Below are 25,750 nucleotides of genomic sequence, written 5' to 3' on the forward strand. Positions count from 1 at the left end.
TTCTCATTTGGAAGTGTTAGGACTGAGCTGTAAGAAGAAATAAAAGATGTGACTGCTCACAAAGGCAAAAAAAAAAAAAAAAAAAAAAAGAAACCACCATGATTCTAGATGTTCGCCCTTGAACTAGACCTCCAATAGACTCTTCTTTGTGTTCTTGATGAGCAGTTATGAAACATCTCTTTAGGAATCAGTGCCTTCTGCAGTGGTGTAGGTTAAGGTGGTCTGACTATCTAGTCTTGCAGAAGAGTTAGTCTTTAAAGGGGAAGTAGATGGAAATGGTTGGTTGAATTCCTTTCCTTGGGGACTTCTTTTGTTTCTTCTTCAGGAATCAGATGAGCAATTGGGGATGGCCTTTCTGTGGTCTGCAAGTGGCGATGGATTTGTGTCTTGGGGGCCCTGCCTGTTCCCACTTGCCATGACTTCCCCGACATCACCTCCGGGACCCACAGTCAGACCCCAGGCCCTGCCACTGTTGAGTGTGGTGTCATTAGGGAGCCAAATCTTCAGGACAAGGAATGTGAACTCAAGCCAGGGTGGCGGTGAGCGCTTAGGTTTTTCTCTGGCAACTCCCTATTTCCTTGTTTCTTACAGGGCATGGGTTACCTCCACGCCAAGGGAATCCTGCACAAGGACCTGAAGTCAAAGAACGTCTTCTACGACAATGGCAAAGTAGTCATCACAGACTTTGGACTCTTCAGCATTTCTGGAGTGCTGCAGGCTGGCAGGTGAGAGGTGGTGGGAGAGCACAGAGAGCTTCCTGAGAGATGATGATCAGGAGGTAGGAAGTTAGTACAAATGGCTTCAGTGACCTAGACTCAGGGTTGGGCCTGAGGTTGCTGAGCTGAGTGGGTCGGCTGCTCTACTGATGCAGGATGCCAAGGCCATGCTCCATTTCCCTCTGGTGAGGCCAGGACCTTGCTCACCTGTCTTGTCTTTGAGTGTGTGTGATTGGACACAGAGCATCCCCAGATCTTTCAAAGTCGCTACCCTTGAATTTAACTGGAGGGCTCTCCTCTAACCCTGAGTATTCACCTGGAAGATGAGATCACCCGAGAGCCCTTGCTCAAAGTTTTCTTAGGAATTCATTAATTTTAGTACAGTAAGAGTGCAGTTAACAGCAAGGGGGTTAACGTCAGAGGCACCCATGGCCTGACACAGTTCTGCCACTTATTAAGTGCAACGTTCATCAAGCCGAACAACTTCTCTGAACTTTAGTTTCCTTGTCTGCAAGAAAAGTGGTAGATGTGATGATGCCTTCCTCAGTCAGTTCTTGTGAGGATAAAATGACAACACGCGTCAAGCAGCCACACGGTGCCCGATGCACCTCAAAAGCTCCACAAAGGGTAGCTGCTGCCGAGTTGTTGTAATTAGTATTAATTTGCATATACCTCCCAGTATCACCCAGGAGAATCATTAACCGTGGTTAAGTAATTAACTCTCAGCCACTGCTCACCCTAGAGCAAGCTGCATTGAGATGGCCATGGGAAAAATAGCTTGATCTCAAATAAACAACCCATAATTCAGAAAGTCTACCCTTGTGACTTTTAATATGGACTGTGTGCTCTCTCTCTCTCTCTTCTCACTCTCTCTTCTCGCTCACTCTCATTTTAAACCACTGCATGTTTTTTTCTAATCCTGCATTTTATAATGAATGGTGTATCTTTCCAGAAAGCCGGCGATTTCTCTAATTTTACTTCAGTTTCAGCTGCTTTTGAGAACCACTGCTTTTTTTTTTTTTCAAGAATGCCCCAGGGACCCCTACAAAGTGAATCTTATTTGTGCTGTACAATATCTTGAATCTATTATAAGTTGTACCATTTGAAATTTGACAAAATTTCACATAGCTGTTTCTGTGTGATGAGCACCAAACCGAAGCTTAAGTTTCTTTTTCCAATTTTACGCCACCCAAGAAAGATTAACCATAGTCTGTAAAACTCTCTATAGTCCCTAAGATAAGGCAGTAAGTAGGGAGTAAATGTATAAATATATCAATAGATGCTTGGAGAGAGTTCCTCAAGTTGGAACCCAAGAAGCCCAGGAGGGCAAGGTTGTGTACAATCCCTTCTTCCCTCTGACTCCCCAGCAGCAGTTAAGTTCCTGGTTCACTGGCAGGGAACTCATGCCCTTCCCAGTTTCCCAGTGTCCCGGGGGAACTGCAAGGAAGCAATGATGGGTGACTTCACTGTGAACCCAAGTATTTGCATCAAGACAAAGGGAGGCACAAAAAGAGTTTTCTCTAACTTGTTTCTGGGCTCTTTTATAAAAAGCAGACATTCTTCCCTCCTGGTGGCATGTCTAGACCTCTCCCTGTCTCCTCACGAGTGGCTTCTCCCCAAGGCAGAGGAAAGGGATACAGGACCTCTGATTTTCTTCCTGTAGACTCAGTTTTCTGAAGCCACAAGGAGAAGAGGAAGAAAAAGAAATGGAATGGAGTGCCTTGAGCATCCCTTCCTTTAGCTCATTCGTGGAGACCCAGTGTCAACCAGGAAGTTAGTTTAACCAAGTCAAGGACAAGGTGACTTCTGGCCTCCTTGTCCAGACGGCAGCCCCTCCTACCCCTGCTCCAGCCAGGATTTCAACACAAACCCAGGGAATGCCCTCAGCAACATCTCCCAGCAAGAAGTTCACATTTCCCAGCTACCCACAAGTAGCCATCAATGACTTCTTGTGCTTTTATCGTTGTTCCAGTTACATATTATTGTGCAATGAGTCACCTCAAAACTTAGTGGCTTAAAATGTTATTGTTATCCCTCATGGTTCTGTGGGTTGACTGGGCTCAGCTGAGCTCTTGTGCTCAGTTTGTCTGTCCTGAGGTGCAATCAGATGGGGGCTGAAGTTGGAGACAACTGAAGGCTTCCTCATTCACACAGCTGGACTGGGCTGGCTGAAACATCTGGGGGGCTGATGGGGTTCTCTCATCCCCCTGCTTTTTCCTCTTCATGCAGCCTCTCTGCATGACTATTGGGCTTCCTCACACCATGGTGGTCTCAGGATAACCAAACTTCTTATGTAGCAACTGAGTTCCACCAAAGCAAGCATGTTGCAAACCATGACAGGGAGGTGGAACTCTGGGGTGCCCCGTGAATCCCGGAACCATTCCCAGGTAATAGATTTGCCTCAGTATTTATGAATACCTCCAGTGTAGTTCTGGGGATCCACAAGGTCCCCTGCAGTGGTCCAGGTCAGTTTACTCCCTCATGTTTATGAAAAGGTATCTCCAGTAACTGCCCATTGCAGCCTAGAGCCCCCAGTGCAGCAACCAGAAACCAGAAGACACCCCTTGAACAAGGGGCATCTATGGCCCTGATACACAGCCTGGGGGCTGAATTATAGAAGTGGAGACAGAAGGGAGCTGGCCAGGTTTTGGGCATTGCAGGAAGCAGGGGAGGTCAACTCTCAGGAGATAGGTCTGGAAGTTCCCTCTTTCATTACTCACTCAGCCAGTCAATAAATATTTAGGGAGTGCATGTATTCGTCAGCCTGGGCTGCTGTAACACAATACCAGACACAGGGGCTTAAACAACAGACATTTATTTTCTCACAGTTCTGGAGGCTGAAAGTCCAAGATCAAGGTGCTGGCAAATTTAGCTTCTAGTGAGGGCTCTTTTCCTGGCTTGTAGACAGCCACCTTCTTGCTGTGTCTTCATATGACCTCTTCTCTGCACCCTGAAAGAGAGAGGCCTCTGATGTCTTTCATCTTCTTATAAGGACACCAACCTTATTGGATTAGGGCCCCAGACTTATGACCTTACTTAACCTTAATCACCTCCCTGTAGGCTTTACCTCTAAATACAATCAAGTTAGGGGGTTCAACATAATAAATTTGGGGGATACACAATTCAGTCTATAAAACCTTGAGTTAGATTCCAGAAACTTGTTTGTATTTAACACACACCTGGCTCCCTGAGCCTCAGTTTCCTCATCTGTAAAATGGGAGTTGGGGCAGGCACTAATAGCACCTACCTCATAAGGCTGTTTTAATGATTAAATGGGATAGAAATGACAAGCTTAGTTTAGGGTTTTGCCCTTTTTTTTCCTTTGAGACAGGATCTCTTGCTCTGTCACCCAGGCTGGAATGCAGCAGTGCAATCATGGCTCACTGCAGCCTCAACCTCCCAGGCTCAAGCGATCCTCCCACCTCAGCCTCCCAAGGTGCTGGGCTCACAGAGGTGCCACCATGCCCAGCTGGGCTTTACTTTTTAATAGTTCTCTCCAGAAATTCTTGTAGAATTAGGGTGAGGTGCCTAGTCTCTGGGGTTTTAAAGACTTGTTCTCAAACAGATCTCAGCTCTGTCCCTTTAGACAGGTTACCTAAATGTTTTGAGCCTCTGTTTCCTTATCCACAGAACAGGATGAGAGCCGTCAGATTGTGGGCTTATGAGGACTAAGCGGGATGGACAATCTGGCAACAAGTAGGCACTCAGCAGGAGCTACCTGCCTTCCTCTCCTCCCCTCAGTTAGAGCTTGGGGTATAGATAGCCCTTGGTGCCCAGCAGAGGGAGACCCCCCACCCCAGCCTGAGGCAGGGATGGGCAGCCCAGTGACATGTGTTTTGCACATACAGACAGACCCCAGCATACAGCTGTTCCGCCGTCGTCAAGAGAAGTATCGTTTTAGATACCAGTGCTGTCATGCCAGCCTCCCAAAGCCTGTTATTAATCATAATAACCACAATGAAGATGATTTGGGTTTGTCACCAGTGGGCCCACTGCCATGGGAACGGGGCACCCCAGGGTGTCAGTGCCAGGCCTGGCTCCCGGCCCCCACCACACCCACCCCAGGCTGATGGCTCTTGCATGGCCACCATTCCACCTCCTGCCCTGGCCCCAAAATGGCAGTCATCTGCTGACCCCGTGAGTCAGGAAGAGGTGGCAGGGGTGTTTGCAAAGAGATGGGAGCAGAGAAGCTTTCCTTTGGCGGAAGCACCCCAACCCAACCAACCCTCAATGGCCCAGCCATTGCAGGAGAATGTTGGCTGGCCTATGCCAAAAACCTTCATGGAGGACATTTCTACTGTGGGCTCTAGTCTCAATTGCACTTCTGAGTCCTCAAGATACATACACATACACACACACACACACACACACACACACACGTAATAATTACGTCCAGTGATTGTGTGGCTCTGGCAGCTGACACAGTCCTGTGCCATGCAGCGTCTCATTTTAATCCTTGCAACAGCTCTGTGAAGTACAAATTAATGTGCCCATTTTATAGATGGGAAAATAGAAATTTGGGTCTGCTCAAGGTTCCATAGCTAGTAAGCAACAGATAGAGCCTTCAACCTCTGTGGGTATCCCTGATTCTAGAAACAAGAGCTCATTCAACTCTGCAGACTCAAGAGTTTGCTAGTGAGTTTGATAGTAGTTTCCAGCACAGGACGTGTTGTATCATGTCTTTTGTGTAGAATGTAGGAGCAAGTCATGTGTTATTAATGCTGAAACACTGAAATTTGGACCATTTCCTTATTTTGTATAAATTAGAACAACGATTCTCAACCAGGGCGATTTTTCCCCTCCAGGGGACATTTGATGATGTCTGAAGACGTTTTTAGTTGTCATGATGGGGGGAAGAGTGGGTGCTAATGGCATCTAGTGAGTAGAGACCAAGGATGCTGCTAAATGCCCAGGACACCCCCACCCAAAACAACAAAGAATGCCTGGACCCAAATGTCAACAGTGCCAAGGTTGAGAAATCCTAAATTAGAACAAATTTAATGATGTCTGCCTGGCCACATTGCTTTCTGTTGCATGCACGGCCATCTGCCTCTAGCCTGGGAATGCAGGAGGTGGATGGGTGGCTAGTGTCCCAAGTGGGATACCTGTGGTAAGCCACCATCCAAATACAATTAAGAGCTGTGATTGCAGCAGTGACCCAGCTTTGCTTCCTTTCCTACAGTCCCTATTTTGGGTTCTACAAAAAGTTGAATATATTCAAATGGATGCTACCTTCATGTGTAGGGTGGAGGGAGAATGAAAGAGATCTTAAAGAACTGCATGTATGGGACACATCCAACCCCTACCCAGCTAGTGAATGTCACTGCAGCACTGGAACCCTGAGCCACAAATTCTTGGAGCCTCATTCAGGGATCTTTCCTCCACCCAATGTTTCTAAAGGTATGATCTGCAAGTTGATTTGGAGGAGGACATGAACAAATGTTTTCTTTTTTTTTATGGCTTTTTATTTAAATTGTAATTTAGGTTCTCGGGTACATGTGCAGATCATGCAAGATTGTTGCATAGGTACATACATAGCAAGGTAGTTTGCTGCATTCATCCCCCTATCTCTTATATCTGGTATTTCTCCCCTCATTATCCCTCCCCACCCTCCCTACCCCCCGCTGTCCCTCCCCTAGCCCCCACTACTGACTGCAGTGTGTGATGCTCCCTTCCCTGTGTCCACATGTTCTAATTGTTCAACACCTGCCTATGAATGATAACATACGGTGTTTGCTTTTCTGTTCTTGTATCAGTTTGCTAAGAATGATGGTTTCCAGATTCATCCATGTCCCTATGAAGGACATGAACTCATCAGTTTTTATGACTGTGTAGTATTCCATGGTGTACATGTGCCACTTTTCTTTATTCAGTCTATCGATAATGGACACTTGGGTTGGTTCCAGATCTTTGCTATTGTAAAGAGTGCCGTAATGAACATACATGTGCATGTGTCTTTATAATAGAACAATATATAATTCTCTGGGAATATACCCAGTAATGGAATTGCTGGGTCAAATGGTATTTCTCTTTCTAGGTCCTTGAGGAATCGCCACACTGTCTTCCTCAATGGTTGAACTAATATACACTCCCACCAACAGTGTAAAAGTGTTCCTATTTCTCCACATCCTCTCCAGCATCTGTTGTCTCCAGATTTTTTAATGATCGTCATTCTAACTGACGTGAGATGTTATCTCAATGTGGTTTTGATTTACATTTCTCTAATGACCAGTGATGATGAGCATTTTTTCATATGTTTCTTGGCCTCATCGATGTCTTCTTTTGCAAAGTGTCTTGAACAAACATTTTCTATCTTAATTTTAAAGTGTATTAGAAAATCACTAGTCTCCATTTATGGCCACACTAAAGAGTGACCTATTCAAATAAATTTAAGTTAAAAATGCATTTCTTAGACTATAATAATCTAGAACAGTGTTATTCAATTTGGTGGCCACTAGCCAGATGTGGCTACATAAATTTAACTTTAATTAAAATGAAAAGTTAAGGGCTGGGAGCAGTGGCTTGTACCTGTAATCTCTGTGCTTTGGGAGGCTGAGACTGGAGGATCCCTTGAGGCTAGGAGTTCGAAACCAGCCTGGGCAACACAGCAAGATTATATAGCAAGACCACATCTCTACAAAAAATAAAATAAAATTAGCAGGGTACAGTTGCTCATGCCTGTAATCCTAGCCACTTCGTAGGCTGAAGATGGGATGATCACTTGAGCCTAGGAGCTCAAGGCTGCCATGAGCTATGATCTCGCCTCTGCACTTCAGCTTGGGTAACAGGCTGTCTCAGCAGACCCTGTCTCTAAAATAAAAAAATAATAATAAACATTCAGTTCTTCAATTGTAAGTCCCATTTCAAGTGCGCAATAGTCACAGTGGTTAGTGGCTGACACATGGACCATATAAAGGAAATTTCTGTCATAATGGGAAGTTCTGTTGCACAGTGCTGCTCTTGAAGGTGTTTAGATATGGCAACAATCATGATTATGGGATATGAATGAGCACATTTGAAGAAGCAACATGTCACATCTTATACATCTCAGAAACCCTTCCTGGAAGAATCTAGTCAGCCTCAGGTCCCCACAAAGACCTTCATGCTGGAGGCTGTCATCCTGCATGACTTCAGTTTTGATGATTCAAGATATGTACCTCCTTCTCCCCGTGACTGCTCACTTCCCCTGTGTTAATGAGCCAGTTCCTGGGAGTCTTGAGTCAGTGAAGATCTCACAGGGGGTCTGCTTAGATTTCAGTCCCACATGGAAAGCTCTGCCTTGCTAAGGACTTCCAGTGCAAGAAGGGAGCCAGCCTCCTTCTACATCTAAGAATTTATCCTAAGGAATAAGTTAATGTGGGTGAAGGGAGATATTGCCAGTATCTACCCAAAGATGTTCCTGGCAGCATTGTTCATAATGGTGAAAGGGAACTGCCCACCCAAGGCCCATCAGCAAGGAGTTGGTTATGTATACTGATACATAGGATGGGATGATGTGTTCCAATTACACTGGTGTTCTTTAGGGTTCTGGAATACCCTGAATGGGGCCAATGTTGGACCTTTGTCCTAGCTTCCCCTTCTGCCTAGAATATTCTCCTTGTCCATGTAGCTGGATGCTTTATGTCATGCAAATCTTAGCTCACAGTTTACCTGCAGTAAGATCTGTCATATCTTGGATACATCGTCTTTTAATTATTTGCACAATGCTTATCATGATCTTTAGTTTTTCCTACTTATTGAATTCATTTGTTGTCTCCTTTCCCTACCAAAGTGCAAGCTCCAGGAGGGAAGGGACCTTGTTGGTCTTGTTCCATGCCAAGCACAAAATCTAGGCATTATAAGTGATGGCAAAACACAGTGGATTATCATTATTTGTGGATTCACTGAAATGTATTTGTAATCCCCCAAATCAGCACTCACAGCACTTTCACAGTTATTCAGGGACATACAGAGTGGGGAAAACTTTGAGTTGCCTGATGCACATGTTCCCAGCTTAGGTCAAACAAGAGGATGCTCAGCCTCATTGTTTCAGCCTCATACAGATAACTCTGGAGGATGGAGGTTGAGACAGAGTGGGCAGCACCAGGTAGCATAAGAAGCCGTAGCTCCAGGGCCAGTTGGTTGAGATTTGAATCCCAACTCTGGCACCTGTTAGTAGGGCTGCCTCAGACAAGTCACTTAACACTTTTGAGCCCCATAGTCTATTATGTAAAATAAAACAGAATCTATTAGGATAAGTTGTTTTTAGGAGTTAAAATTATAAACTATATGAGGAATGTGTGCATGTGTACTCTTTCCCCAGGAGCAATGAATGATTCAGTGTTCTGCTAATTCCATGTTCCAGTGACTTTATAGAACATAATTGCCATGAATAACAAGAATCCACAATGTTATTGAATGAAGATGGGCAAGAAGGTGGGTGCCTCAGAGGCAATGGGATTTGATGATGGTTTGGGTCCTGAATGTTTCTTTAGAGCAGCCTTCCCTGCACCTCCTACCAGGTCTCAGACTCCAGTAGATGGTCAGGCAGTAGTCAATGGGGGAAGCAAGAAGGCCAGCAGAGATGGCTCCAGGGACGTGTGGTCAGTGCCACGGAGACCGGTCCTCCCTGGGCTATGAAACAGAGCTCATCCTGTGCTTTGCTTCTCCAGGCGGGAGGACAAACTGCGCATCCAGAATGGTTGGCTATGTCACCTGGCACCGGAGATCATCCGCCAGCTGTCCCCCGACACAGAGGAGGATAAGCTCCCCTTCTCCAAACACTCTGACGTCTTTGCCCTTGGGTAAGTGGGCCCTGCCCTAGCCATTGAGAGCCACAGCCTGGGCAGAGGGGCACTTATCGAGTCTTTCAATGCTTTTGGAAGGGCCAGGGTGTACCTGTCTACAGGGTCAAGGTGGCTGGATTTTTGGGTGAGAATGGAGGAATCTGAGTAGGATATAGTAGAAAGAATGACCCTAACAAACCTGTGTGCCTGGTTTCTAATGGATTATGTGTACGTAACAAGTTACCCAACTCATTTACTTATTCAATAGTTCTTTGTTGGCTGCCTGCTATGTGCTAGGATTGTAGCAGATGCAGCGGATACAAGATTCAGTCTTGTATCAGTTATTAATACATAACAAATTACCCCAAAACTTAGCCACTTAAAACATTTTTATCTCAACTTTCTGTGGTCAGGAATTTGGGAGTGGCTTAACTGAGTGGTTCTGAATGGGCTTTTATGAAGTTGGAGTCAAGATGTTGGCTAGGGCTGTGGTTTCATCTGTAGGCTCAGTGGGCTGGAGATACATTTCCATGGTGGCCCACTCATGTGGCAGTTGGTTGAGGCCTCACTTCCTCAAGCGTTAGGCCTATGTATAGGCTGCTTAAATGACTTCACAACATGGCGACCACAAGCTTCATTGTCATTAATGATCTAGTCTCAGAAATTTACTTATCATCACTTCTATCATATTCTGTTTGTTAAAAGCAAATTGCTAAATCCAGTCCACACCTAAGGGGAAGAGAATTAAGCTCTATCTTGTACATAATGGAGTATCAAAGAATTTATGAACATATTTAAAACCATGAGACGCCCCTACTCTCTCTTTCTAGTGGAAGGCAGATAAAGAGACATCCAGCTTTAGCAAAGTATGATAAATACTATTCTGAGAATAAACACAGGACTGTGGGAATTAAAAAGGAATCAAATCCAATCTGAGAGGGCAGGGAGGGCTCCCAGGAGATGATAATCCTGAGCCTAAGTTAAAGGTTGAGCACAAGGGCAGGGTGAGGCATTCCAGATCAAAAGAATGTGCAAAAAGGTGCAAAAATAAAAGAGAACACTTTTCCCACATGAAAGAATATGTAGAAGGGTTAGGAGAGGAAAGGGAGCTGATGAATGAAGAGTCAGAAAAAAAATTAGGCTGGGTGTGGTGAGATAAGAGACTAGAAAGGGAAGCATGGTCATTCCTGCAAGGACTTAGAGGTTGAGTTAGGCGTTTTCATTTCATGTTCAGTGTACTAAGGAGCCATTGATGGTTATTAAGCTTTGGATGTGGGGGGAGTGACATAATCCTAATTTGAGTTTTAGATCAATCAAATCACTCTGGCTGCTGTGTAGAGAATGAAATGAAGAAAGAGAGGATGAAGGCTGGGTGTCCAATACACAAGGAAATGCTGGCAGCCTTCGCTGAATCAGAGCCTGTGGGTATGAAAGCTGAGAATGGACATCAGAAGCACACATAGGAGGTGGAAGCAACAGAGCTTGATCATGGATTGAATGTGGGTGGTGCCTACATAGCTGCCTTAAGTAACCAGGTGGAGAGTGGCGTCATCCACTAAGGTGGAGACCATGGAGGTGCAGCAGGGTTGGGGTATGCCGGAAAGGCAAAGAGGTCAGGTTTGGACACAGTGAGTTTGAGCTGTCTTGGAGATGACAAATGGAGCCACCAAAACGCAGCTGCCTCAACACGTCTAGTATACAGAAGAAGAGTTTAGGATTTGTCAGCAAATAGGTAACTGCAGTCACAGACAGAATGAGGAGTCTTTGGAAGTACAGAAGAAGAAGAAGGACCCAGGACACAGCCCCAGGATGCAGGGCAAAGTGCCCTGAGAAGGTACAGCCAGAAAAGCTTGTAGGCTCCCATGGCCATGCAAATCCTTGCCTAACCTTATCCACAGAGTGGTTGCAAGGGCTGGGGAGAAAACACTGGGGGTGCTGTTTGGGAAAGTTGGAGGCCTGCAGATGAGTGCAATTAGACTTAGCACCACTGAGAGATGTTACAGCGACACTTATCCTTGGATAAGGGACCCCACTGCGTGTTCACTGAAAAACCCCGAGGAGACGTTTTCAGGAAGATCAGAATTCTCAACATCTGTTGCTTGGGCCCCTTTAGAGGATGTCAGTCGGCCTGATTAGTTTATGCCCAAATCTTTATCTAGTTAGATATTGTTATCTGAAACCAAATTGCAATAATTAAGTTGGTATAGTTTAGTGCAAATTTAGCAAAAGAAAAAAAATGTGATTAACAAAATGTACCAGTGTAATTGGTTTTCTGCTAAAGTTTTCATCTTCAGCAATTATTTTTTCTTAAAGTGAGTTTCTCTTGAAAGTTGGATTTAAAAGAAAGTTTTAATGAGGCTTTTATTTCTGACACTGCTGAATTCCGAAGGACCCGGCGCTCTGGGTTTCCTGCCAATTAGCTGCATCCTGTTGCTTGGGAACCTCGTGCTCAGAAATGACTTAGAACAAAAATGAACTTTTTAAAGAGCATTGAGCACTATGTTAAGCCTTTTATGTGCACTGTCTCACAGAATTTTTATAAGCACCCTTTGAAGCAGATACCATGTTGCTCCCAATTGACAGATGAGAAAACTGAGGCTTCAAATGGCTCAGTGACATGCCTTACAGTGACTAATGATGGTGCTGATATTCACCTGGAATATCTTGTACTCTAGAGTTGAAGCTTTTAACCATGGAGCCCTGATGGGTTTGGTATTTATTTCACCACTCAAAGCCCTATTTCTCTCAACTGCAAATCAAGGATAATAAACCCACTGAGGTGTTCTAAGAATTGAGTGAGAAAACATTTGTAAGGTACCCAGCACAGGGAAGAACTCAAAACACCCTTCCCCCTTTCACATGAGTGGTGGATGAGTCTGTTTATGCCTCCTTCACCAGACTCCAATCACCAGCTACAAGCTTGCATCTCCCAAATTATGCACTTTCCTGATGACAAAGGACTCTTAAATAGGATGGAGTCTAAGCTTCCTAGAATAGCACATTGGCCAGTGGCACAATCCTGGAGTCAGATGGACTAAGTTCAACTTCTGGCTGCCCTTCTTCTTTGTTGTATTATCTTGGGAAAGACACATAACCTTTTTGGACTTCGGTTTCCTCATCCATGAAAGGGGGATAATGTTAATAATAATGCCTCCTGTTTTAAAGTGTAGGGTTTGTTATTATTGAGGTAGCATGAGGCCAACAGATCAGGAGACAGTTGCCATTGAAAAGATGGTTTGTTACTCACAGTTCTAGAGGGGGACGTGCCACACCATGCAATGTCCACAGGGGGCAGCACCAGGGTGGGTCTGGAGGCAGAGGAAATGGTTGGAAAACATTGGGAAGAGCCTTTATTGTGGTTTCCTTGGGAAGGAGCGGGGGAGGCAGGGTAAGAAGGTTTAGGATTCGCTTGTTTGAATAATTTCAGCGGGCTCTGGCCTGTAGGACTGGGGAATATTGGCCCAGAGCTTGAAAGCCCAATTAAAGAGGTAGTTGGTAATGTAAGTATGAGCTCTGGATTATTTAGTTTGCCTGTGAAAGGTGCGCTCACAGGTGAGCCCTTTAATATCTCCAGGAATTGGCTATTCCTGGAAGGGGAAGACCCTCCAGGTTCAACAAAGCCCTGAGTAGTCAAAGCATCAGAATAAAAAGACATGCTTAATAGATCTCCCTCAGCAAAAAACTTAGAATAGTGTCTAGTGCAGAGTAAAAACTCAATAAGCATTATTATTTATTGTGATAACTATAATATTCTAGCACCTTCTCTTGAGAGCTTTCTGACCATCTAATTTGACATCCCAACACTTGAGCATCACCACCTGTTCTCCATCTCAGCGGTATGAGGTTGTCAGGTAGAAGGAAGATGTAACTAAGAAGTGAAACCCTAGTAATAGCTGATTTGACACAGTGCTCTCATCAGTGAAAAGGACAGCAGAGTGCTTTGTGTTCTTTAAAGCAAACTTACATGAATTATCTTAGAGTGGAGGAAATATCACTTTCTAGGATTGTTTCAGATATTTCTTAAGTTGGGGAATCTTGTGCTGAAAGCACTGACACCTGTCCCCATGGTACAGCTCAGTGACACCCCAGCATCCTGTTTCATCCACTGGAGTCCTCACTGCTGTTCACACTTCACAACATCACTTATGCACTACCTGACTCATCACCCCATCCATGGCATATGCTACTCATTGGAGCAATCCTTTCTCCATTAATTGCAATGTCATGATTTATGAAACAGAAGATAATGTAGTAAATATCTAGAATAATCCTAGCCTGGAGTTGATCTGGCATTCAGAGTCCCAGGTAAACATCCTTGCACTGCAGTGTTATCATTATTCTCATTTATCAGGTAAGAAAACTTGCACTCAGAAAAGTGAAGTGACCTACCCGGGAAACCTACCCTATTTTACTGCTAGTATAAATTAGAATCAGGACTTGAACCCAAGTCCGTGTGAACCCAAGTCACTCTCAAATCTCTTTTTTTCTTTCCACCATTCCGCAGGATGGTTTATATTTAGGGGAAAAAAAAAAAAAAAAAAAAAAAAAAAACAAGTATAAAAAACAATCCTAATCTGTCACCAAGAGTTATTGTTAACATTTTGCTATGCTTTACTGTATTCTCTTGTTCATACCTCTATAGTGGTTTTAAAAAGAACAATCTCAAACCTTACATACAGTCTCATATCCTGCTTTTTAAGATTATATATTGAGCATTTTTATGTCAGCAAGATTTCTTTGAAATGTTTTAATAATAATACAGCATTTCATTTTATTTTATGGATTTACCATAATACATCTAACTAATTCCTGTTATTGGACAATTGTGTTATTCCTCTTTTTTCAATATTATATATAATGCTCTAGAGAATATCATTATAAATAAATTTTTGTATCCCTAATTATTTATCTGCAATGATATCCTAGATTCATTGCAAGTAGAATTAGGGACAGATATCCTAACCACATTATATTTAACTATTCATTAGAAGGTATCCTGAGATAAATATGACTTATAAGACATTAAGAAAGCTTAGATGTGTCCCACGTGGCAAAATACCAACCCCATGAGGAAGAAACTGGGGAGAAGAATGGGTGCCAGGAGGCTGGCTGGGTGGGTGTGGGTACAGGGATGCGAGTGACATACCACACTAACACCACTTTAACAACCTCTGCCAACAGCACAATCTGGTATGAACTCCACGCCAGGGAGTGGCCTTTCAAGACCCAACCAGCAGAGGCAATAATCTGGCAAATGGGCACAGGCATGAAACCCAACCTCAGCCAGATCGGCATGGGAAAAGAAATCTCGGTAAGTCCCAAGATAGGGCCAGACCTGGGAGATGAGGGGAGACACAAACATACTCATGGGCCTTCTTTTTACTATGTGTTAAGGTTACAAATGCTTTCCCATAGGGTGACCAAAAAAATATGCATTTCAACCTTGTCAGATAGAAGTTTGAAGCTTTGAAGGCAAGGTTGCTGCACTGTGCCTGCAATTTCAGGTACCTGCCACCAGGGGCACAGTAACACATGGTCAGGTTTTTCCTAACTATGGATTGCTGAGTTAGGTAGAACCAATATATCCCTCTTTTTCTGGTATTTTTTTTAAAGATATTAATTAAAACATAACAAATATTAATGGTTCTAATTTTATTTGCATCCACATGATAATTTTAAGGCATTATCTAACTCAGAGCAAGACATATGGAAACAGAGAAGCCTGGGTATATATTAATATTAACAATCTTCCTCTAAAACAGCAGGAAGAATCCTCTTTTGATCAGAAGACAGATAAGCCAGAGAAGGAGTAATTACCTTGTATGTTTTTAAGAATTACCTGCACCTAGGTGATGAAGAGATTACTAAAAGTATCTTTTCTCCTCTGACTTTGAAGTTCTCTTATAGTATTGAGATATGGATGGATGCCCCAGGATTCCCTTTTATCCTTCCTCTTAAGAAAATGTCAAGAAACTCTTTGGGGAGTATTGCTGATCCTAGACCTTCTACAATAGAGCTTACCTAGTTGTTATTTGGGCTGAGAAAGTAGATGGGAAGAAGGATGGATGGATGGACAGATAGATGGATGGATGGACGGATGGACGGACAGACGGACAGTGGATGGATAGATGGATGGATGGATGGATGGATGGATGGATGGATGATGGAGAAATATGAAAATGGGGCAGATGAGTGGACAAATGGGCAGACCCAACGAGATGCCAAAGAGTAATCAAGAAGTTACCTTTTTATGTGTAATCACCACACATTGGTTTCTTTTAGGACATTCTTCTCTTCTGCTGGGCCTTTGAACAAGAAGAGAGACCTACCTTCACCAAGCTCATGGACATGCTGGAGAAACTGCCAAAGCGAAACCGCCGCCTGTCTCACCCTGGACATTTCTGGAAGTCTGCAGAGTAGGTTTTCTCCCTTAGCATCTCTCCCCACTGCCTTGTCCTCTGGCCTTTGTTATCTTTTTGATCCTCTCTGCACCTTTTTTACTCCTCTCCCAACAAGGTCCTATCCACGTGCCCAACCTTCAGCAACCACATTCTCTACAAGGTTTCTGTTCAATGGAGTCTGTTTTGGGGTTTGGGTCCTGGAGTCTGTCATATGGGGTCTTGGTTTCAGTAGCTACCCTGGGTTTCTCATTGCTTATATCTTCCTGATGAAGATTGATGCCCTGATGAGTCTGAGCATCATGCACTGAGGCGATGTCTGAACCTGCCAAGCCCCCTTTATGGCAGGTATTCAGAGTGCCCTTCCACGAGGCCCTGCTTTTAGGAACTCTTTCTTCTGAGCCAGCACCTTGCCCCTGTCATGGCAGATCATAGCTTCTAGCATTTTCTATTGCACGAACACTAGAGCAGGAAAGGCTCTCAGGTTCTTAGCAGAAGTATCTCTCTGGCTTCCTCATAAGAGGTCCCAGACCATGTTTTTCCCCCTTGTTTCTGGCTGGAGATGGGTAGTTCTATCTGAGATAATGAGTGTGGCATCTCTTTCTGGGACCTTCCTCGCCAGCCCCAGCTTCCATGACTGAGCTCTCTAGAAGGTAAGAGGGAGATAGGCCCAGATGAGGCTACTGAGGGCTCCCCATGGCTCTGCCAGTTGCTCCCAGGTATGCGTGGTTGTACACACTCATACAGACACTCTCAATTACTCACACACATGCAGACACAGGAGCAGTACCTAAAAACGTACCTCTATACAAATTCATCCACACACAGCTGCACTCAGATCTATACATACACACACATACATACCCAAGAACGTTCCATGAACGTACACCCCTTCACCGAAGGCTGTGTATGTAGGCGGACTCAGGCACATACACAGGTACACAATCCCATTGCATGGAACACGAAGATGTGTATATACACACTTGCAAGGCAGTACCCACAGATACAGATACTCCCACCTGTGTGCGTGGTGTACCATAGCCATTGTCAGTCTTCCCATGAAGATCCCCAAGGCAGCGTCTTGAAGAGCAGATGTCCCTGGGTGCTGTGGACATTAGGAGGCTCTTTTTTACTCCCTTCCTCTGCCTTTTTTTTTTTTTGGTGGTTTATAATTGTTTGTTCTTTTTTTTTTATTGCACTTTAGTTTCTGGGATACATGTGCAGAACATGCAGGATTGTTGCATAGGTACATACATGGCAATGCGGTTTGCTGCCTCCATCCCCCCGTCACCTATATCTGGCATTTATCCCCATGTTATCCCTCCCCAACCTCCCTACCCCCTGCTGTCCCTCCCCTGTTGCCTCCAACAGACCCCAGTGTGTGATACTCCCCTCCCTGTGTCCATGTGTTCTCATCATTCAACACTCGCTTATGAATGAGAACGTGCGGTGTTTGATTTTCTGTTCTTGTGTCAGTTTGCTGAGAATGATGGTTTCCAATCCCCTGCCATTTGAACTTGCTGAACCTGGAGGGTGGAATCTCTTCTTCCCCCAGGGGCTTATCCTTTCCCCAGACCAGTGGAAGGAGCATAAATTTTACAGACCGATGTAGATTGGAATTCCCACTCCACTGCGTGATAGCTGTGTGGCCTTGGGCACGTCACTTGGCCTCTCTGAGCTTCAGTTTCATGCTCTGAAAGGTGACAGCAGTGAAACAGCTCTAGCAGAAGTGCTGTCCCATGTGGCCACAGATAGAGCACCTGGTTAGCAGGTGCCTCCTACATAGCAGGTACTCAGCTGCCGTCGTCTGCCAGGAGGGAGAATGAGCCCTATTCTGGCAGCCTGGCAGGATTTACAATGCATTCGATATGAAAACAGACAGAAGGAAGCTTTAACAAGCAAAAACTCTGCCCAGCTAAAGGAGTGCTGGGAAGTTAGAAAGTTAGTGTTGGAGCTCCAGGCAGGACCCAGCAGTGCCTGGTGTTACAAAACTCTAGGGTCACAACCCAGTGACCTCTGCTCTCCTAGGGGCCAGAGAAGAGAGGGTAGCAGTTCAACTGAAGAGAGGGACTTAAAGTGTACTGGTTGAAGGGGAAGGCAGGAGGCTTCATTTTATATATTTTACTGTGGAGTTGGGCTGAAAACAAAAACAAACAAAAAAAAAAACAGAGGACCAGAAACTTGTGGTCTAGCACAATGGGATGTTAGGTTCAATGGAATTTTCCATTCATTCATTTTTTTTTATTCAGCCCATGTGTGCTGAGCATCTTTTATGTGCTAGACACTGTTCAAAGGGTGAGAATACAGTGCTGACCAAAATAAATGAGTTCCTCTGGCTGCAGTGGACATCAAAGTCTGCTCATAGCAGGAGGCTGTGGTGCGGGTCCCAGTCCCACGCCCTCTTCCTGCATCTCTAGCTGTTACAGAGCTTCATCCCAGCTCCACACACTGGATGACTGACCATTCCTAGTCCTTGCCCAAGTGGGAAAAGTTCTGGGTTCAAATCCTGACCCCACTGCTTCCTGGCAGTGTGCGCTTGGGCAAAACACCTAACCTCTCTAAGCCTCAGTGTTTTCATCTGTGAAATTGTACGATTTCATCATAGAAGTTCATCTTTGATTACTTTCATATGTGAAAATATTCGTAGCCTATATTGCAGGCTCGTCTCAGGCTTCAATGAGATCAGGTGTGTGTGGTATTTGGCACAGAACCCAGCACATAGTAAGACCTCAGCAGAAATCTCTTCCACTTCATCTTGCAGAAGACAGGAGCAGTTCATCTCAAGCCACCTGGCCCTCTGAGAGAGTGCTCATTCACAACAGATGACATCATCATATCCTTGTGACGTCTCACCACTCTCTCCCTTCTCTTCCTGCTCCAGGCTGTGACCTTTGGACTCCGGGACGGCACTCAGCTGCCTGGGCTCCCATCACCTGTCCCTCCCTGCTCTGTCCTCTGCCAGCTCCGGAGGCCAGAGACTCAGCATCAGAGGGCACTGACCCTGACCGACCTGGGAGCACTGGACGACTGCTCAGCAGCCTCCCTGCACCTCAGACTTGAGCTCTTTTCCTCGGGCAGGGTTGGGAACCCCCGAGCTAGGACTGAACCGGACCAGCCAGGGTGATGTGGTATTGATCAGCACAGCCTGGGAAACAGCACAAATGGGAGCACTGCTGGCTGCATGTGGTGCCTTTGGGCTATGGGACTAGGACAGGAGGCCCCATGTGGGCGGGCTCGCAGACCGGGCTATGTGTGTGTGTGTCTGTGTGTACAACACTGTTCACTCTCGTTTCACCTTGACAAGCAAGAGCCAGACAGTCCCAGTGATGGGGCACCCCTCAGTTGTTCTGTGTCTGTGTGGTGGGTTCCAGCTGTGTGATCTGGGAAGGTAAGGGGGGGTACAGAGCCAAGTGCCAGCTTAGTCAAGGCTACTGAGCCAAGATCGAGTAGGGAAGGCTGGGGGTGTAGCTATGCTTGTTCCTTTGGAAATATATGCTTTCAGACACCCCAACCCAAACCTGTCGTGGTGTGTGGCACCTTTGCATAGGGCTCCGAAGTACAGTAGGAAAGTTAGAACGTCTTTTGAGTTCTGGGTCTCTCTGGGGGACCTATTCCCCCAGTTTTGCCTCACTGCCCCCACCTCCTTGCCATTTGGAAAACCAAGATGACTTCTGGGGGCTCCTTAGAGCTCACCGTCATTCAGGGCACCCCCTGAAGTCTGGGCCCTGAGAATCAGACTCTGGGTAGGGAGTTCTAGGACATTCCTTTTCTTCCTTCTTCTCTACTACTCACACCAGTGAAGCTTATCCCCCCACCTTGGTGGATGCGGGTCCTTGGACTACATCCACGTTGGGTTATGTGACTGTATATATGATTACACGTTTGCAAAAGATTTCCCTGCTTTTCACCCTTATGGAGTCCTGTTGGGGGAGCACAAAGGGAGGGTGTTTGTTAAGGTTGTACCTTCTCCACTCTAGCCTGGTGCAGGGTCCTCAAGTGGCTTCCCCATTGGGAGCCTTTGTTCTCACCTGTGTGTGTTCCCTCAGTGCCCACCTTCCCTCCCTCCTCTTGCTCCCAGCCTGGGCCAGCGACTCTTCCTGACCGTGTTGGGGAAACCACCGGCGTTCTGCAGGAAGGATGCCAGGAGCAGGCTGGGCGTGCAGAGTGATGGGAGAGGAGAGCCTCTGGGTCATTTGCTCATGTTTTTAAAGCCCTGACCCCCTGGATGTGACCTGGTACAAAAGGGAAATCTGTCCCCAAGCACAGCAATAGCAGGGGCATCTGGGCAGTGAACAGGAAGCCCAGGGTAGTCCACAGCCCCTCTGTATTTCCTGGGCACTCCCTGGGCCTTAGTTTTCTTGTAGCTGCTACCTATCCAGGCATCTCCCTCCTAGAGAGCCAAAGAGAGGAACTGGAACTTCAGAAACGCTACCTGACCTTCCTCTCAAAATCCAAACAGACCTATGGGGATCTCTTCCCCACCTTGGGTGGCTCCCAGACTGGTTCATGCTCTGGGGGCCAAAACTGCTTCCAAACTGGGAAGAATGATGAGACCAGTCATGCTTCCCAGGAGCCTGGCCAGGGGAGACCCCTATGTTTTCCAGAGGTCCCTCCTGGATTGCCTTTCCAACACTCCTAGCTGTCTGGGATCAGAGGACTAAAGACCCTGGCTTGGGCTGCTCCTAAGTGGACATTGCTCTTCTGGGGACATCTGTGGCTCTTGGCTTGACATGTGTGTGTGTCTTGGAGGCATTTTGTATATGTTTGCCTGAGCCCCAGCCACTCTGGGGTTGCTGGGATTGGCACTTGTCAATGGACACCTCCCCATCCCAACACAACACTCTGTGTCCCAGTCCTGGGCCTGGACTTGCACCTGCCTTGGCTCTGCCCAGCAGCCTACTGAGTGCCTGAAACCCAATCATGCCCTTCTCTTCCATCACACCAGGACTTCTTGAGTCCACGGGCTCCGGTCTTTGTCATGTTCCTTTGTGCCAAGAGAGAGGATACGAGGAAGGGAAGAGGCAGCCAGGGTCCATTACCCTGCAGCTGAAATGTCCACAAGAACGCACCTTCTCATCCTTGCCTCTCCTGTTTCCAGAATTAAGTAAAATGTCCAACCACAGCCTTTGGCAAGGCCTAGCATGGTCTCTAACGGTTGATTTTTCCATTCATTCATGAGCACTGGTTTGGGATTAAGGACTGATAGGGCCTGAGTGATCCAGGGAGAAACCCCAGCCCTTTGTGGAACAAGGTTCCTTGGGTCCATCCCCGAATCTGTGTCATTTGCTCTTGACTTCTCGATCTTTCCCCACTTCTTTACTCCGTCCCTACCTGCATTGGTCTCTGCTACAGCCAGGCCAGGCTCCTGGCCTTCAGTCCCTTTCTGACACCCCTACCCTCCCCTGTTCCCTATACACTGCCCTGACTTGTTGAAAGTCCAGCTCTAATTTGCACACATTTAAATCTAGGAAAACCCAAACCACTACTTTCCCTGCTGGCCTCCATCTTTATTCACTGAGGAAGTATTGGGAGGAGGTTATATTCATCTTATGCAGGGAGGGGGGAGAAAAGAGGAAAGAGGCTGTATATTTTTACATTGTAATTTCCAGCCTTGCTTTCAACTCATTCTATACAATCCACATGGCCGAGATTTGTGTGTTTGCCCTTATCCCATCACAGCTGCACACAGGTGCCCAGTACACATAAGTCACTGACTCAACATCAAGTTTTTCCAGTCTGTCTTGCTTTTAGCAAACCCTTATATATACGGGCTTCCCAAGGGGACCAGTCCACAGGGTGAAGATTCACCAGGAAGCCTTGGCTTTGCAGAGAAAAACATCTCAGCTTTCTTTAAAGGGCATGTGGATTTGCACATAAATTTCACCTAATTCTTCCAGGACACAGGTTGTTCATAAAACCAAGGATCTTTCTTCTTGGTCTCCTGTGTGGGAACATGCCCCTGTGTCCCCATCCCCAGAGCCAAGCTGGAAACCCAAAATCATCGCTTAGATCCGTTTTGTCCTGGTATTCCTTTTACTGATCAAAGAGAAAATTTTCATCTTGCCAGGGACCCCCCACCCCCATCCTCACCCCATCCACTTGTCTCCACAACTACCTTGGATTGTCAGTCAATAGAACCCTTGACTGATATTGATCACTAGACTTTTGTGCCCAGGAAACCTAGTTCTTCCCTTTTTCTCACCTCCTATGCCATATACACACATCATGTCCCTCTACACATACACACGAAACCAGCCTTCTCTCACCTTCCACAATTCCTATCCCCACCTACGCCTGTTCATCAAAGGTATGGGGAGGAAGTTGTGGACACAGAACTCAGGCCAATCATTATCAACCCAGGGTTGCAGGCTATCCCCCATAGGCCATATCCAGCCTGCCAAATGGTTTTTACATGTTTTAGTTGAGGAAAAATCAAAAGACTATTTCATGACATGAAAATTTTATACTATTCAAATTTTATGTCAATAAACAAAATGTTATTGGAGCACAGTCACTTCTCCATTTATGCAACCACGGCTGTTCCTGTGCTACAGTGATGGAGCTGGCTATTTGCAACAGAGACATTGTGGCCCACGCAGTCAAAAACATTTACAATCTGGCCCTTTCCTAACTTCACTAACCTTTGATAGAGAGGATTGGATATGGCTGTCAGGGGAGGAACAGGAGCCATGGGGGAAGTTGGAGGGGTGAGAGAAAAATCTTGTTTCAGCGGAAGAAGGCCAGCTTGCCCCAGGATGCAGCAGCTGCCTCAGGAAGTAGAGAACTCCCTCTCTTTGGAGAGGGTGGAGCAGATGTTGACTATTTGGCATGTGTGATATGGAGGCAATTCAGGCCCTGAAAGCTAGATCGACTCCCTGGACTTTAAGACTCATAATTTGCTAAAGTGGTTATGATAACATAATTTCACACACTGAGTGGCTTAAACAACATGAATCTATTCCTCACAATTCTTGAGGCTGGAAGTCCAAGATCAAGGTGTCAGCAGGGTTGGTTTCCGGTGAGGCCTCTCACTTTGGCTTGCAGATGGCTGCCTTCTGATTGTGACCTCATGTGGCCTTTCCTCTGTGACTGCACATCCCCAGTATCTCTTCCTCTTCTGATAAGGACAACTGTCTTCTTAGATCAGGGTCCTACTTTTGACCTATTTTAGCCCATTACCTCTTTAAAGGCCCTATCTCCTTGTCCAGTCACATTGAGGCTTTGGCCTTCAACGTGAGAATTTGAGCAGGACACAATTCTGTCCATAACAAAGACGCTTGATATTTCCAAGGCTCTGTGATTTTACTCCCATCCCTGGCTTTCTTTCCCCACACTGGTTCTCAATCTTGAGTCCCCAGATGTGCCCTCCCTGTCCTCATCCTGTGCCCACCTTCACTTCACCCATCCATCCCCCACAGGCTGGTCTTGTTCCACTGTGCCCACCAGTATCCCCAAGCCCCCCTAACCTCTGTGAGGCTCCTAGAACTGCTGCAACAAACCACCACCCACTGGGGGCTGAAAACAGCAGATATATCATCTCTCACCCATCAGAATGCTGGAAGTCCAAGATCAAAGTGTTAGCAGGGCCATGCTCCCCCTGAAATCTGTAAGGGAATCCCTCTTGGTGGCTTCTTAACTCCTGGTGCTTTCCTGGTCATCATTGACATTCCTTGGCTTGCAGCCGTGTCAGTACAATCCCTGCCTTCATCATCTCTCTGTGCGTCCGTATCTTCATATGGCCATCTTCTTATAAGGACACAAGTCATATTGGATCAGGGGCCCACCCTACTTAAGTATGACCTCATCTTAACTAATTATATCTGCGATGACCCTTTCTCCAAATCAAGTCACATTCTGAGGTACTAGGAATGAGGACTTCAATGTGTCTTTTTTTTTTTTTTTTTTTTTTTTTTGGTGGGGGAAGGATTTGGGGAGACCACAGTTCAACTTATAACACCCTCTAAGACATTTTCTCTTGTGCCTTGACTCGTCCCTCCACTGTAGCACCCAGGTCCCCTGGAAGACAGATTCCCCAGAATTCCTGGTCCCTGAGGTCAGGCTGTTGCTGTCATGCTTACCAAGCTTACTACAATCAACATCTCCCATCACTGAATTCCAGAAGCTGGGATCTCAGTTCTGTAGCTGTAGGGGAACAGCCTGTGTGTATTTCGCTTGTCTGTAGCAAACTGTCACTTGACCCCCGAGTGTGCTTCATAGCCCCATCCAAAGTGGTTGGTGACACAGCATCTGATTTTTTCTATACTCTCATTCACTGACAAAGGAGTGGACTTTGATGAGCTATGTTTTGCTGTTTCCTTTTTTGGCTTTTCCTGTGATGTGGGGAAGTTCCCAGGCAGACTCACACAGCCACTTTCCCTGGCTCCCAGCCGCGCCTCCTCCCACCCTACCTCGCCCTCACCTGCACACACCTGAAAGGGAATCGCCTTGAACTCCAAGGGGAGTGACAGGCAGCAAATGTCAGTCTGGGATCTGGAATGTGGAGCCACAGTGAACCTCTGTCCTCTCTGGTCAGTGCCTATGATATTAACCCAAATCCCAGACTCCCTTCTCAAGGCTCTGCAATCCATGGCCATTCTGTTACCAGTTTAATTTTGAAACCGGTAGTGGGGCAGGAAGCTGGTGGAAAATCTGCAGTCCTAGTGGCTTCCTGGACTTGTCTTAATAGTGCCTGGCACATAGTAGGTGCTCAAAAAATGTTTACAGAATGCAGACAGAAAGGGTTGCTGGATAAGAATGAGGCCCTGGCACAGGGAGCTAGAAGGGCACCATTGGCAGGGTGGTATCAGTATTCCCCTTTGCCAGACTGTGTTGTGGGTGCCACATCAACCCCAATGAGTTTGCTAGGTTTGTTGTTATTGTTTAGAGTTAGAGTCTTGCTGTCACCCAGGTTGGAGTACAGCATGATCATAGCTCACTGCAGCCTCGAACTCCTGGCCACAAGCAATCCTCCCACCTTAGCCTCTCAAGTAGCTGGTACTATAGGTGCACACCATCATGCCCGGGCAATTTTTTACTTTTTGTAGAAACAGAGTCTTGCTATGTTGCCCACACTGGTCTTTAACTCCTGGTCTCAAGCAATCCCCCTGCTTCATCCTCCCAAAGTACTGGGATTACAGGAATAAGCCAATGTGCCCAGCCAGTTTGCCAGGCTTAATATCTGTGACTTATAAAGCGACCCATTGGGTCAGGTGACCCAGGATGTCTAGACCCTAGGAGGCAGAGTAATGATCCACCGTGAACAGCCTCTGCTCACAGAGCACTTAACTACATGCCAGGCTGGAATTCCTATGATGGTTTTGGGAGATAGGTAGTCTTATTCTCATTTCAACAGGGCAACTGTGGTACAGAGGCAAAAAACAGCCTCCAAATTACAGAGCCAATGTGTTAACAACAAGTCACTGGGCTCATCCATTTCCAGGAGCCCACTCCCAGGTTGAGGAGTTTATGACCAGCTGCCCATGGGGATGTTACAGTCCCAGCCTCTGAGACTTATTGGCAACTTGGAACCAGGAGAGAGAGAGGAAAAGCAGGAAGTTGTGGAAGGGAGGGTGCAGGGGCCAGCAGGGACCCTCCTGGGAGTTTGAGCGGAAGCTTGCACTTATGTTCTCAAACTGACAGGCTGCCAGCAGCAGCCCGGATTTCCAGGAAATGTGCATCTGGGTTGGCAGAACCCCTCCTGGCTCCCTCCATCACCCCTGCTCCAGGCTTCCCATCCCGTCCCTCTCACGCTGGACGTTGAACTGTGGTCCTGTGTTCCCGAGAGGCATCCATTAGTAAGTGGTCTTCCCTCTCCAGGGTGGGAAAGGGCCCTTCCTTCCCACTCACTGGGATCATGCAGCTCTCATTTTCT

General features: G+C 46.2%; 1 protein-coding gene across 2 annotated transcripts in view; it reads left to right on the forward strand.

The window, feature by feature from the left end:
* The window catches only part of KSR2 (kinase suppressor of ras 2), a 517,853-nt gene extending 494,078 nt beyond the window's left edge, over positions 1 to 23,775 (forward strand). Inside the window, exons 16-20 of one of the 2 annotated variants that reach the window (XM_064379757.1) lie at positions 592 to 725; positions 9,368 to 9,499; positions 14,663 to 14,792; positions 15,764 to 15,897; positions 18,761 to 23,775. In XM_064379757.1, the coding sequence (XP_064235827.1) occupies positions 592 to 725; positions 9,368 to 9,499; positions 14,663 to 14,792; positions 15,764 to 15,897; positions 18,761 to 18,767 (537 nt within the window). In that variant the 3' untranslated portion in view covers positions 18,768 to 23,775. Of the gene's footprint in view, positions 1 to 591; positions 726 to 9,367; positions 9,500 to 14,662; positions 14,793 to 15,763; positions 15,902 to 18,760 lie in introns of those variants that run through there. The other variant, XM_064379758.1, reaches the window with a different exon arrangement.
* The last annotated feature ends 1,975 nt before the right edge of the window (positions 23,776 to 25,750 follow it).

Source organism: Aotus nancymaae, unplaced genomic scaffold (genome assembly GCF_030222135.1).
Source record: "Aotus nancymaae isolate 86718 unplaced genomic scaffold, 86718_ANA_hifiasm-v0.15.2.pri h1tg000021l, whole genome shotgun sequence".
In the NCBI taxonomy this organism is placed as follows: Eukaryota; Metazoa; Chordata; class Mammalia; order Primates; family Aotidae; genus Aotus; species Aotus nancymaae.